At 43.9% G+C, this 15,066-nt stretch overlaps 1 protein-coding gene and 3 pseudogenes across 1 annotated transcript; 1 reads left to right on the forward strand and 3 right to left on the reverse strand.

Annotated features, from left to right (window-relative positions):
- The first annotated feature begins 2,458 nt into the window (after window positions 1-2,458).
- Window positions 2,459-3,209, forward strand: LOC146618449 (uncharacterized; annotated as a pseudogene).
- Window positions 3,210-6,123: 2,914 nt separating this feature from the next.
- LOC146618450 (uncharacterized) lies at window positions 6,124-6,851 on the reverse strand (annotated as a pseudogene).
- A 1,361-nt stretch (window positions 6,852-8,212) lies between these two features.
- Window positions 8,213-8,389, reverse strand: LOC146618451 (U2 spliceosomal RNA; annotated as a pseudogene).
- Window positions 8,390-9,286: 897 nt separating this feature from the next.
- Window positions 9,287-13,465, reverse strand: LOC146618452 (uncharacterized). Its single transcript, XM_085371503.1, has 2 exons — window positions 13,022-13,465; window positions 9,287-9,967 (listed from the first exon to the last, which is right to left on the reverse strand). The coding sequence occupies exons 1-2, from the start codon at window positions 13,463-13,465 to the stop codon at window positions 9,287-9,289; spliced, it is 1,125 nt and encodes a 374-aa protein (XP_085227629.1).
- Window positions 13,466-15,066: the final 1,601 nt, after the last annotated feature.

The following is a 15,066-nucleotide window of genomic DNA, read 5'->3' on the forward strand; positions in this document are numbered from 1 at the left end:
CTTGTCCTTTCTGAATAGTGTAACAACAGACGTTATCTTACTTCAGGAATGTGCCATACCCTTCTTAAACGTATACAATCAGTGGCAGGACATGTGGCCGCAAATGTCAATATGGAGTGGATCAAACGGGAATAAAAACGATGGTGTAGCCATACTGATAAAAAACCCACTTGTCTTGGTGAAAGGAAGTACCGTAGTGAGTGAAGGAAGAGCACTCCTAGTCAATCTTATTTATATGGAAAAGGAATTAAATCTCTTGAATATTTATGGCCCAAATGATAAACATGAGAGATATGATTTATTAGAGGCATTGCAGCCCCACTTGCTGGGGAGGGCGCCTTTAGTGTGTGGGGGGGATTTTAATTGTGTTTTAAACAGGAAAGATAGGAGAAAAGCTAGACGAGATTTTAAGATTGACAAGACGTCACTCCTACTACAGGGTTTGGTTAGAGATTTTAAATTGACAGATTGTTTTTCAGCGGCTCATCCCAAGGAAGAGGGTTTTACCTGGTTTAGTGGAGTTGGCGATAGGGCCTCCAGGATCGATTATTTTTTTGTGAGAGACGCTTCACCAACTGAGGCCACTTTGATGCCCGTCTTTTTCTCTGACCACCTGATGCTAACCGTTAAAATTTCCCTTGGACTAGGTATAACAATGGGGAGAGGAGTGTGGAGACTTAACTGCTCCCTGCTGGAGGACCAGGATCTGGTTAGACAGTATAAGGAGAGGTATACTGAATGGCAGACTCTCCAGGATTTGTATGTAACACGTGCCTCGTGGTGGGAAATGGTGAAGGACAGGACTCAGTCCTTTTTCAAACAAGCAGGGAAAAAGAAGAAGGCTGCGAAAGACAGGTGTATGAGAGGATTACAGAAACGACTACAGAGGTATCATCTCTTAAATCGGTGGGGGTTGGACTTTTATGAAGAAATCAGAGAGGTAAAAAAAGAAATGCAGGGAATAGCAAACGACAAAAGTAAGGGAGTTATATTAAGAAGTAGAGAGAAAGTGAGAGAGGAAGGAGAAAAATGTACGAGATACTTTTTTTTAAAAATTATGAGCAAACCTGGCTCTGTCTCTCAGTTAAGAAACAGAGCTGGAGGAAAAGTGGGGAATACCGAAGGAATAATTAAAGTGATTGAAGAATACTACGAAGACCTGTATGGGGAGAAAAGTGTGGATGAACGAGTCATTGCACAAATCCTGGAGTATATTGATAAGACTGTCGAGTCCAGTGATACGCTAGGACAAGCTTTTACTGCAGCTGATTTAAGGCAGTGTCTTAAGAGTTTTAAGACTGGAAAGTCCCCCGGGTTGGATGGACTGCCGATTGAGTTCTATTTGACATTTTGGGACATTTTAGCCACGGACCTACTCTCAGTTTTTACAGAATTTAGTGAATTAGATAAGATGCCTGAGAGTTTTAGAATGGGTCTAGTCACACTCATTCATAAAGGAAAAGATAAGACTGTTTTGGAAAACTGGAGACCGATCACGCTTTTAAATTGTGATTGTAAGTTATTTAGCAAGCTTTTAGCAGTAAGGATAAGACCGGTTCCTAGTCAGATAATCCACCAGGACCAAGCATGTGCTGTAAAGGGCAGGAAGATCGCGGATAGCCTTGTGTTGATTAGAGATACGATTTGCTTTGCGAGAGACAGAAACAAGCGATTGATTGTTTTGAATCTGGACTTCGAAAAAGCATTTGATAGAATATCACATCGGTACCTTTTTAAGGTGTTACAGAAGATGGGCTTTCCAGAACGCCTTATCTCCTGGGTTAAGCTATTATACAAAGAAATAGAGAGTAGATTTGTTATGAATGGGTCCCTGACGAGTGCAGTTAAGGTAAACTGTGGTGTACGGCAGGGATGCCCTTTGTCTGCTCTCTTATATGTTATTTGTATAGAACCCTTGGCACAGATTTTGAGGAAGGATAAGAATATAAAAGGGATGGAAATACCTGGGAGTGGGGGGCAGACGGAAAAATGCGTCCTGTACATGGACGATATTAACATCCTATGTACAGACCTACCTTCGGTGAGGAGGACCTTTGAAGTCACGGACTGGTTTGGAAGGGCTTCTGCCTCCCAACTTAATAGGGGCAAGACTCAGGCACAATTTTACGGGCCATGGGAGACTACAGAACTGACTGGACTTGAGATAGACGTGATACAGACTGACCAAAAAATTTTAGGGGTTAGATTTGATAAGAATGGTGGAGGAGAGGCTAATTGGCCGGGAATTACAGGAAAAGTGAAGCAACGACTGGTTTTTTGGGGACTGAGAACGCTGACTCTTGGGGGGAAGGTTTTGGTCATTAAGGCAGTGATTTTACCCTTGCTTCTTTTAGTTAGCGCAGTCTTTTTACCACCTAAAAATGTATTGCTAGAACTAGAACGAGCCATCTTTTATTTTTTATGGGGCTCCAAATGGGAGAGGCTTAAAAGAAAGGTAATGAAGAAGTTAAAGGAGGATGGAGGCAAGGGAGTCCCAGATCTGTATTTATTCATGGGTAGCCTCTATACAAGTAGCCACATGAGACAGGCTACCGGGTCTAATAGTAATCCCCTAACACAGGCATGGGTCAGATTTTGGTTAGGTAGCTACCTAAGACAAAAGAAACTCATACCAGTAGATCTTAGAGTCCCTGTCTCCTTTTATACCCCTGCGGCCTATGGGGAGCTGAAATCCTTTTTAACCTCTTTTAATTTGGAAAACCAGGGCCTGGACATTTTAACGAAACATCGCTCTCTCATTTCTGTTGTGCAGGAGAGGGGAGATGTGATACCAGTCAGAGGCCTCTCTATCGGAGAGGCCACAGATGTGTGGCGTCTGGTGAATCATCCCATCCTTTCAAACAGGCTCCAGGATGTGTCCTGGATGGTGGCTCATGAGATTCTCCCAGTCAGGGCTGTCATGTACTCCAGAGGAATGTCTGCAACGGAAATGTGTCCCCGACCGGGTTGTGGCGCACCTGAGACGGTGAGGCACTTACTCTGGGAGTGCAGGGCTGCCGTAGACCTGTGGGACTTGGCCGGCTCCTCACAATTCCCGTACTTACCAGCAAGGGAGGTCCTGTCAGCCAATCTAGTTCTCTATGGGGTGAGCCAAGAAGGGAAGGCACAAAGAAAAGGCTTTGAAAAGCAGTGGCTTGCCCTCGCTGCTTTAAAGGACGCCATCTGGACCTCCAGAAACTTGCTGGTAAGCAAGCACATGCAGATCCCCCCCGTGACTGCTCTCCGAATGGCAACAGCAACAATAAAAGAGATATGTGCTACAAACATCAAGCTGAGAGAGCAGCCACAAAGAAGAATCGCCTCTGTGCCCATTCGGATGGAGGAGTCGGTACCGCACATAGAAAGGTCAAAGCAGCAGCGGCCTGACTCTCCGGGAGAGGTTGGTGGGAAGGAGCAAGTTGGGGAGGATCCCCTCTGAGCACCAGGAGTTTGTAAAAGGATGGGATGGTTTATTTTAACCTTTTAAATTTTATTAGTCTGTATTTTAAGGGGGTGAAGGGAGGCAATAAAAAGAAGTAATCCTTTTAAATGGGGTGGGATTGTGAACCAAATGAGATGACGATGTTTTGATTTATGTCTGAGTGCCAATAAAAAATTTCGAAAGAAAAAATCTGTTCTTATCAGTTTACACTTGTTTTCTCAGCCGGGGCTAAGACTGCGATCGTCTCCTTTGGGTGCTTGGTCTACTAAAAGAATTACGAAAATACTTTGGGATTCCCCTCACCTTGAAGGTAAGTGTTGTTACTATTTGCCCTTTTTGAAAGCATTCCTTGTTGTGTCTTGTCTTTAATTGTTTCAAAGGTGTCTGTTAGCTTTGTGGTGCCTCCACCATGGCGGCCAACCATGCCGGCATGCGGAGGCACCACAGTGTGCGTTTTAGCTTAATTAGAAATGAAGGAGAGTTGCCAAAGATGTCTAGATTGGATTTTTCCAGGAAATTGATTCAACAGGTGTTGGGGTTTTCACCAAATGACCTGAATTGTATCCTGACCCTCCCATTCAACAAAGGTTTTGACGTGAGCTTTTGCTCAAACGTTTATCTGGAGGATTTCTGGATAAGGTATGAGAATGTGAAACCGCAATTTGAAGAATTTATTGTTGAGAAACTGACTGACAACACCTTGAAAACGGTGATTGTTAGAATGTTTAATGAAACTGTTAGTGCTCAAGAGATCTGCGTGTGGCTGGGAAGATACTGCACGGTGAAAGGGCAGGCTATGAAGGTGAGGGATGTGGACGGAATCTGGAACTGTGCATGGAAGGTCCCCATACAGCAATGGGAAGACCCCCATGGGTTTCGGGGCCTGAAACATCTCCCATCTATGATAGTCTTGGGGGACAATAGAGGCTACATTCACTACCAGGGGCAACCAAAGCTATGTCGGAGGTGTGGGGAGCATGGGCATTTGGTGGAAGCATGTGAGGAAATCATTTGTGGGAAATGTAAGGAAAGAGGACATACGTATTCTGAGTGTAGAAATGACCGTAAGTGTAATTTGTGTGGAGGAGAGGGGCATCTCTTTAGAAATTGCCCTAGGTCATTTGCAAACAAACTTAAGAGGACAAGCTTGATTGGAGAGCAAAACCTGAATGAAATAGGTAATGAGGAAGACTTGATTGATGCAGCTGGGCCTGAAAATTTGATTTTGCCGCCAAAACCTGTGAGTGGAGGAGAGGAACAGGGGGAGGCGGGAAATGGGGAGGAGCATGGGGGGCCTGTCCGACCAGAAACCTCAGAGGAGGAGGAGGGCGGACAGGTCGAAAGTGGAACACAAGGAGGTGGAAATACTTCAAGCGATAGCGCCCAAGATCAGTCCCCCCCTGATACCCAGCTGGCAAAGAGATCCCCCCCGTGACTGCTCTCCGAATGGCGGCAGCAACAATAAAAGAGATCTGTGCTGCAAGCAGCAAGCCGTGGGAGCAGCCACAAAAAAGAATCGCCTCTGTGCCCATTCGGACGGAAGAGCCGGTGCCACACACAGGGAGGTCAAAGCAGCAACGGCCTGGCTCTCCGGGAGAGGCAGGTGGGAAGGAGCAAGGTGGTGAGGATCCCCCCTGAACACCAGGAGCTTGTGAAAGGACGGGACGGCTTTTATAAACTGTTTTTTATCGCTCCTGTGCATTTTCTTTTAAGGAAAGGGTGGGAAGAAATAAAAAGTAATCTTTTAAATTGGGTGGGAATTTGAATTTTATGAGATGACTGTGTTTGGTTTCTATGTTTGAGTGTCAATAAAATTTTTCGAAAGAAAAAATCTGTTCTTATCAGTTTACACTTGTTTTCTCGGCCGGGGCTAAGACTGCGATCGTCTCCTTTGGGTGCTTGGTCTACTAAAAGAATTACGAAAATACTTTGGGATTCCCCTCACCTTGAAGGTAAGTGTTGTTACTATTTGCCCTTTTTGAAAGCATTCCTTGTTGTGTCTTGTCTTTAATTGTTTCAAAGGTGTCTGTTAGCTTTGTGGTGCCTCCACCGGCATGCTGGCATAAGCCGCCATGACGGAAGCACCCAAAATCAGGCAACGCCTGATACAATCAAAGAACAACAAACAAAATACTGGAAGGTTTTCAATATACAACAATAATTTCTATAAGCGCCACCTACCTTCCAGCTGCAGTAAATACCCAAGGTTTTACCGCCCGGACACCCAAAGGAGAGGATCGCAGTCCTAGCCTACGACCGAGAATCAAGTGCGAACTGATAAGAACAGATTCACTCAAACATAAAAACCAAACACATAAAAACCAAACACAATCATCTCATTCAATTCTCAATCCCACCCGGTTTAAAAGTTACTTTTTAGTTCCCTTCCCCTTTTCCCGTTTCGTTAAAACGTTCAATGGAGCCATCCCGTCCCTTCCCAAGCTGCTGGTGCTCAGAGGGGATCCTCGCCACCTTGCACCTTCCCACCTGCCTCTCCCGGAGAGCCAGGCCGCTGCTGCTTTGACCTTCCTGTATGAGACTCCGACTCCTCCGTCCGAATGGCACAGAGGCGATTCTTCTTTGTGGCTGCTCTCAAGGCTTGCTGCTTGCGGCACAAATCTCTTTTATTATTGCTGCTGCCATTCGGAGAGCAGCCACGGGGGGGATCTGCATGTGCTTGCTTACCAGCAAGTTTCTGGAGGTCCAGATGGCGTCTTTTATGGCAGCGAGAGTGAGCCACTGCTTTTCAAAGTCTTTCCTTTGTGCCTTTGCTCCTTGGCTCACCCCATAGAGTACTAACTGTGCTGTTAGGACCTCCCTTGCTGGTAAGTACGGGAATTGCGAGGAGCCGGCCAGAGTACTCCCAGAGTAGGTGCCTCACCGTCTCTGGCGCGCCACAACCAGGTCGGGGACACATAGCTGTTGCAGACATGCCCCGGGAGTGCATGACGGCCCTGACTGGGAGGATCCCATGGGCCACCATCCAGGACAAATCCCGGAGCTTGTTTGAAAGAATGGGATGGTTCACCATACGCCACACATCTGTGGCCTCTCCAATAGAGAGGCCTCTGACTGGAGTCACAACTGCCCGCTCCTGCACAAGAGAAATGAGAGAATGGTGTTTAGTTAAAATGTCCAAGCCTTGATTCTCCAAATTAAAAGAGACTAAAAAGGATTTTAACTCAGCATAGGCTGAAGGAAGAGTAAAAGAGACAGGTACTCTAAGATCTACTGGTATAAGTTTCCTCTGTCTTAAATAGCTACCCAACCAAAATCTAACCCACGCCTGTGTTTGGGGGTTGCTACTACGGCCCGTAGCCTGTCTCATGTGGCTGCTCGTATAGAGGCTTCCCACAAACAAATACAAGTCTGGGACTCCCTTTCCTCCATCCTCCTTCATCTTCTTCATTATCTCCCTTCTGAGTCTTTCCCATTTAGAACTCCATAGGAAGTAGAATATGGCCCGTTCCAGTTCTAGCAGCACATTTCTGGGTAGCAGAAAAACTGCGCTAACTAGTAGAAGCAAGGGTAAAATCACTGCCTTAATGACTAACACCTTCCCCTCAAAAGTCAGCGTTCTCAGTCCCCAGAACCCCAGTCGTTGCTTTACTTTCCCTATAATTTCAGGCCAATTTGTCTTACCTCCTCCTTCCTTGTCAAATCTAATCCCTAAAATCCTCTGGTCATTTTGTGCCACGTTCATCTCAAGTCCAGTCAGATCAGTAGTCCCCCATGGTCCATAAAATCGCGCCTGAGTCTTACTCTTGTTGAGCTTGGAAGCTGAGGGCTTCCCAAACCAGTCAGTAGCCTCAAAGGTCCTCTTCACCGATGGAAGGTCTGTACATAAAATGTTAATATCATCCATGTACAGAACGCACTTTGCTGTTTGTCCACCACTCCCAGGTATTTCCATCCCCTTTATTCCTTTATCTTTCCTCGAGATCTGTGCCAGTGGTTCTATACAAATGACATATAGTAGTGCAGACAAAGGGCATCCCTGACGGACACCACAGTGTACCCCCACCTCACTGGTCAGGGTCCCATTGACAACAATTCTACTCCCGATCCCATTATATAGCAGCTTCACCCAAGAAATAAGTCGTTCTGGAAAGCCCATTTTCTGCAGCACTCTGAAGAGATACTGATGTGATATTCGGTCAAAAGCTTTCTCAAAATCCAAATTCAAGACGATTAATCGCTTGTTTCTATCCCTTGCAAAACAAATGGTATCCCTGATCAATACGAGGCTGTCTGCGATCTTCCTGCCCTTTACAGCGCAGGCTTGATCCGGGTGAATTATCTGGCTTAAAACCGGTCGTATCCGTGCTGCTAAGAGCTTACTAAATAGCTTGCAATCGCAATTTAGGAGCCCCTCTATCTACTTCTTCCACACCAAACAATGAACTGTAGTACTCCTCTACCATCTCCAAAATATTATCCCGTCCAGTAACCGATTTCCCTTCCCTTTCCAGTTCCATAATTGCCCCTTTTTCCTCTTTCTTTTTCATTTGAGCAAAAAAATAGGCCGAGCACTTCTCCTGTTGCATATACTCCTCCTGCATAAATTTAAACATTCTTGTTTTCGCCCTCTCCTGAAACAAAACCTCCTGTTCCTTTAATAATATATTCAGTTCCTTGCTATCTTCCCAGTTTTTTTCCTTATTTCTCTGAGCTTCTATCCCTGCACTTTCGCCGCTTGCGGCTGCTTTCTGGCTCTTGGTTTGGCCGACCTTACTTTGTTTGGCTTTCTTGCTTTTGCACAAAGTCAGCAAAGGGGGCACCGTTCCCGGAGGCGCTGCAATACCGGGTGGATGCGTGGAGCGAACGGAGCGAGCCCCTTATTCGGCTCCCTGTTCTAAAAATGCGTTTAATACGTTGCCCCCAAATCGGGGGCGTATCAGATATTAAACTGATAAGAACAGATTTTTTTTTCTTTTGAAAATTTTTTTATTGATACTCAGACATATAACAACATCATCATCATCTCATTTATTTTCATAAGCCCACCCCATTTAAAAGGATTACTTCTTTATTATCTCCCATCCCCTTTTAAAATACAACAGGAAAACAAATATTTAACCCTCCTGCCATCCTTTAAAAAACTCACACCCATCACCCTAGGGACCATTCTCAGCCATGCCATAAAAAGACCATATATCCATATTTTATTCCACTTTAAATTAGCCAACCTTGTAAAACTACTTCTCCCTGAAATATTCATGTAAAGTTTTAATTATATTTTCGTTGTTTTAACCCTTCAAATCCCAGTGTTATTACATGAGCGCCCTGTGTTATAAGCCCCAAAAACCAAAAAACGAAACTAAATATTTCCACAAAAAACCAGTTGAAGTAATATGTGATTGTCATTATAAGTAGGCCTTTAGATGGACCAAAGATTGGCACCAACATACATTTTGACCTGCCATTATTTTTTTTGCATTTTTTTTGCAATTTAAAAATTAAAACTTCAAGGCCCTGAGTCTTCATTGACATCCAAGAAAAGAAGAAAAAATAAAATCATATGATGATAATTTGGGGTTGAAAAATAGCATTTATAATGGAAGTCAATGGGCAGAAAATGGTCCCCAGGGTGATGGGATTTCTGCTGCTCAGCCATTTTAGGCTGATTTAAGGAATTCACACTGGAATATTAACATTGACAGGTAAAAACTATCCTGTGGCAAGTTTGGTTATATTCCACTGAACACAGTGGAAATGGCAGCCATTTAACACAGAGCAGTGGCACAAAAAGGTCCCAAGAAGGCAGGAGGGTTAAATGTTTTTTCCTTTTTTTTTTTTTTCCATAGAGAATTTAAATTATTTAAAAAAAACCATCCCATCCCTTCACAAGCTTCCGGTGCTCAGAGGGGACTCTCCCCAACTTGCTCCTTCCACACCGACCTCTCCCGGAGAGCCAGGCTGTTGCTGCTTAGACCTTTCTATGTGCGAACCCGGCTCCTCCATCCGAATGGGCACAGAGGCGATTCTTCTTTGCGGCTGCTCTCTCAACTTAGTATTTCTGGCACAGATCTCTTTTACTGTTGCTGTTGCCATTCGGAGAGCAGCCACGGGGGGGATCTGCGTGTGCTTGCTCACCAACAAGTTTCTGGAGGTCCAAATGGCGTCTTTTATAGCAGCAAGGGCGAGCCACTGCTTTTCAAAGCCTTTTCTTTGCGTTTTCACTCCTTGGCTCACCCCATAGAGGATTAGGTTTGCTGTCAGGACCTCCCTTGCTGGTAAGTACGGGAAATTTAAGGAGCCGGCCATGTCCCACAGGTCTATAGCAGCACTGCACTCCCAGAGTAGGTGCCTCACCGTCTCAGGCGCGCCACAACCCGGTCGGGGACACATTTCTGTTGTCGACATTCCTCTGGAGTGCATGACAGCCCTGACTGGGAGAATCTCATGAGCCACCATCCAGGACACATCCTGGAGCCTGTTAGAAAGGACGGGATGGTTTGTCAGACGCCACACTTCTATGGCCTCTCCAATAGGGAGGCCTCTGACTGGGACCACCTCTCCCCTCTCCTGCACAACTGAAATGAGAGAATGATGTTTTGTTAAAATGTCCAAACTCTGATCTTCCAATTTAAAGGAGGTTAAAAAGGATTTCAGCTCTACATAGGCTTCAGGAACATCAAAGGAGACGGGGACTCTAAGATCTACTGGCAGGATTTTCTTTTGTCTTAGGTAGCTACCTAACCAAAATCTAACCCATGCCTGTGTCAGAGGATTACTATTAGGACTCGTAGCCTGTCTCATATGGCTACTTGTATAGAGGCTTCCCATGAATAAATACAGATCTGGGACTCCTTTGCCACCATCTTCCTTTAATTTCTTCATTATCCCTCTTTTAAGTCTCTCCCATTTGGAGTCCCATAGAAAGTAAAAGATGGCTCGTTCTAGTTTTAACAATACGTCCTTTGGTGGCAAAAAGACTGCGCTGACTAAAAGAAGCAAGGGTAAAATCACTGCCTTAATTACTAAAACCTTCCCTCCAAGAGTCAGCTTTCTCAGTCTCCATAGGCCTAATCGTTGATTCACTTTTCCTATCATTCCCGGCCAATTTGCCTTTCCTCCACCATCCTTATCAAATCTAACCCCTAAAATTTTTTGGTCGGTTTGTGTCACATTTATTCCAAGTCCAGTCAATTCTATAGTCTCCCATGGCCCGTAGAATTGTACCTGAGTCTTGCCCCTGTTGAGTCTAGAGGCCGAAGCCCTTCCGAACCAGTCCGTAACTTCAAAAGTCCTTCTCATCGAGGATATGTCTGTACACAGGATGCTAATATCATCCATGTACAGTACACACTTTGCCACCTGCCCCCCACTCCCAGGTATGTTCATCCCGTTTATACTCTTATCTTTCCTCAAAATTTGTGCCAGGGGTTCAATACAAATAACATATAAAAGAGCGGACAGGGGACATCCCTGTCGTAAACCACAGTTCACCTGAACTGCATTCGTCAGGGTCCCATTCATGACAAATCTGCTCTTTATATCTGTGTACAACAACTTTACCCAGGATATAAGCCTTTCTGGGAAACCCATCTTCTGCAAAACTTTAAAAAGGTACCGGTGAGATATTCTATCGAAGGCTTTTTCAAAGTCTAAATTCAAAACAATCAGTCGCTTGTTTCTCTTTCGAGCAAAACAAATCGTGTCTCTAATCAACACCAGACTATCCGTGATCTTCCTGCCCTTTACAGTACATGCTTGGTCTTGGTGGATTATCTGGTCCAAAACCGGTCTTGTCCTTTCTGCTAGAAGCTTGCTGAATAATTTACAGTCACAGTTTAAAAGCGTAATCGGTCTCCAATTTCCCAAGAGAGTTTTATCCTTCCCTTTATGAACGAGTGTGACTAAACCCATTCTAAAACTTTCAGGCAGCTTATCTAATTCACTAAAATCTGTAAAAATTGAAAGTAAATCAGTAGCTAAAATATCCCAAAATGTCAGATAAAACTCAATCGGCAGGCCATCTAAACCAGGGGATTTTCCAGTTTTAAAACTCTTAAGACACTGACCTAACTCGGCTGTAGTAAAAGGTTGACTTAACATATCACTAGACTCAACAATCTTATCAATATATTCCAGGGTTTGCTCAATGACTCTTTCCTCCACATTTTTCTCCCCATACAGGTTTTCATAATATTCTTCAATCACTTTTATTATACCTTCAGTACTCACTACTTTTTCTCCAGCTCTGTTTCTTAGCTGAGAGACAGAGCCAGGTTTGTTCATAATTTTTTTGAAAAAGTATCTCGTACATTTTTCTCCCTCCTCTCTCGCTCTCTCTCTACTCCTTAGTATGACTCCCATACTTTTATCATTTGCTATTTTCTGCATTTCTTTTTTAACCTCTCAAATTTCTTCGTAGAAGTGTAAACCCCACCTATTTAAGAGATGGTACCTCTGTAACCTTTTCTGTAGTCCTCTCATACACCTGTCTTTTGCGGCCTTCTTTCTCTTTCCTGCTTGTTTAAAAAAGGACCGAGTCCTACACTTCACCATTTCCCACCATGAGACACGTGTTGCATAGAAATCCTGGAGAGTCTGCCATTCAGTATACCTCTCCTTATACTGTCTGAGCAGATCCTGATCCTCCAGTAGGGAGCAGTTTAACCTCCACACTCCCCTCCCCATTGTTATATCTAGTTCAAGGGAAATTTTAACAGTTAACATCAGATGGTCAGAAAAAAAGACGGGCATCAAAGTGGCCTCTACTGGTGAAAAGTCTCTAACAAAGATATAATCAATTCTAGAGGCCCTGTCACCGTTTCCACTATACCAAGTAAAACCCTCCTCCATTGGATGAACCGTTGGAAAACAATCTATCAATTTAAAGTCTCTGACTAAACCTTGTAGTAAAAGTGACGTCTTATCAATCTTCACATCTTGTGTGGCTCTTTTTCTATCTTTCCTGTTTAAAATACAGTTAAAATCCCCTCCAAACACTAAAGGCGCTTTTCCCAACAAGTGGGGTTGCAAAGCCTCTAAAAGATCATATCTTTCGTGTTTGTCATTTGGGCCATAAATGTTCAAGAGCTTAAATTCCTTTTCCATATAAATAAGGTTAACAACAAGTGCTCTTCCATCACTTACTACAGTACTTCCCTTCACCGACACCAGAGGGTTTTTCACCAATATGGCTACTCCATCATTTTTATTTTCATTTGATCCACTCCAGATGGACATTTGTGGCCACATATCCTGCCACTGACCATATGCTTTTAGGAAAGGTATAGCACATTCCTGTATTAAAATAACATCTGATGTTACACTATTCAAGAAGGATAGAACACTTTGGGCTCTTACTTTAGACCTAACACTCCTGACATTTATGGATGAGAAGGTCAGAGCCATGAAGATTAATACAGAACACAAGCTAGTCATTATGAAACTAAGGAAAGATTGTTCTCTTCAAAGGCTCAACCCAAACTTTGGGGGGGCATACCATCAATTTATTTCTTGTGAGTCTAACTCTTCCTTCACCTCTCCGGGTTCCGAAGGGGGGACCGCCACTCTATTCCCTTTTCGTACTCTAGGTGACGGCCTTTGTCGCAGAGCTGCATTTACCATCCGCTCCTTTGGCGTTGACTGCAGAACTATGTTAAGGAAGGAAACCTCATTTGGTGAGTCAGAGGGGAAGACCCTGGAGTCCTCCCCTGAGGAACTCCCTGAAGGTGTTTCATGCCTCCCTCTCTTTCCTGAAACAATTGTCCCAGAAGACAGTTCTGCTGCAGTCCTCTTTGCCACCTGTGAATCAGGAAGGCCAGGGGGGACAGGGGGGGCAGGGGGGGGCTGCCCTTGAGCATTTTCACTTTCACCACTTACTCCTTTCTGAACTCCACTCTCCTCCTGCCCTCTCTCCCCCTCCTCTGAGGGTTCTGGTTGGGCAGGTCTTCCATGCTCCTCCCCTTTTCCCTCCTCCTCCTGTTCCTCCCCTCCGTCTTCAGGTGCTGGGAACTGATTTAAAATATCTGTCCCAGCTGCATCAATCAAGACATCCTCGTTTACCATTGCAATCAGGTTTCCCTCATTAATCTGGTTTCCTTTTTTAAGTTTATTTGCAAAGGACCGCGGACAGTCCCTAAAGAGGTGACCTTCCCCTCCACACAAGTTACACTTACGGTCATTTTTACAATCAGCATACGTATGCCCTTTCTCTTTACATTTCCCACAGATGATTTCCTCGCATGCCTCTATCAAATGCCCATGCTCCCCACACCTCCGGCAGAGCTTTGGTTGGCCCTGGTAATGGATATAGCCTCTATTATCTCCCAAAACTATCATGGACGGGAGATGTTTTAAACCCCGGAACCCTTGGGGATCTTCCCATTGCTGTATTGGTACTTTCCATACACAATTCCATATTCCATCCACATCTCTCACCTTCCTCGGCTGACCCTTCACCGTACAATATCTCCCCAACCACACACAAATGTCTTGGGCATTCACCGTTTCATTAAACATTTTAACTATTACTGTTTTCATAGTATTGTCTGTCAGTTTCTCCACATTGAAAATTTCAAATTGTGGTCTCAAATTTTCGAATCTTCTCCAAAACTCTTCCAACAATTCGCTTGAGCTGAAACTTACATCAAAACCCCTGTTAAAAGGGAGGGTCAAAATGCAATTCAAGTCATTTGGTGAAAATCCCAACACCTGTTGAATCAATTTCCTGGAGAAATCCAGCCTGGACATCTTTGGCACTTCTCCAACATTCTCAATTAAACTGAAGCGCACACAGTGGTGCCTCCGCATACTGGCATACCCAGCCATTGCGGAGGCACCAAAGGTTTAGAAAAAACACCTGCTACAAACACACAACAGAAGATTAAAAAGGAAACGTTTTCAATACAAACAAATAATTTCTATAAAAAACCACGTACCTTTGCGCTGATAAGAACAGATTTTCTTTCCTTCTTTTTATTTTCTTTCCACAACAATTCCAACATTTTACCTTTTCCTTTAAAATGATAAGGTTACATTCACTTTTCTCCCAACATTCGTTCATAACACAAAAAAAAAAAAAAAAAAAAAAAAAAAAAAAAAAATCCTATTTTCATCTTTCCCCATACAAAGTAACATTTTCAAATAACTTATCATATTACTCCTTATCTCCCCCTCCCCACTTTACCCCTTACCCTTTATCTACCACCTCCTTTTGGGTACTTTCAAAAAATAATCTTTCCATCTATCCTTAATCGTATCGATTCCCCATTTTTGTAGTTCGTACCAATATATCCCTTCAAATTCCTTCTCTATAGCCTTAATCGTCCCAATTTCCCCCCATTTAAATCCCCCCGTTATGCAGCCCTGTCTTGCCTTCCATAATTTAAGCTTAATAATTGACAACAACATACAACGTATTTTATGTCTCTCATTTGTTTTGCCCTTAGCCCTAAAAAAAGTGATTTCTTCATACGTCACCATCCCCAACCCTTTGTACTTCCCCTTTACCCCTTCCCATACCTTTTTAGCGTATTCACATCCCCATAGTACATGTTCAATTGTTTCTTCTTCTACACAATTTTCCCTTGGACACTTTTTTTGTTTCCCCAAATTATGTGCATGCATTGTGACCCTCACTGGTAGCCTTTTATGTAAGTGCATCCAGT

The sequence above is a fragment of the Diplotaxodon limnothrissa genome, linkage group LG14 (assembly GCF_057381915.1).
Source record: "Diplotaxodon limnothrissa isolate DT_005_m linkage group LG14, D_limnothrissa_male_GT1.1, whole genome shotgun sequence".
In the NCBI taxonomy this organism is placed as follows: domain Eukaryota; kingdom Metazoa; phylum Chordata; class Actinopteri; order Cichliformes; family Cichlidae; genus Diplotaxodon; species Diplotaxodon limnothrissa.

Excerpts from the sequence above, each read along its gene's own strand:
- LOC146618452 (XM_085371503.1), bottom strand. The coding sequence starts at position 13,465 with ATGGTAAACGAGGATGTCTTGATTGATGCAGCTGGGACAGATATTTTA. Across the intron at positions 9,968-13,021 it reads CAACGCCAAAGGAGCGGATG|AGGGGAGAGGTGGTCCCAGT; the intron begins GTAAATGCAGCT and ends GTTGTGCAGGAG.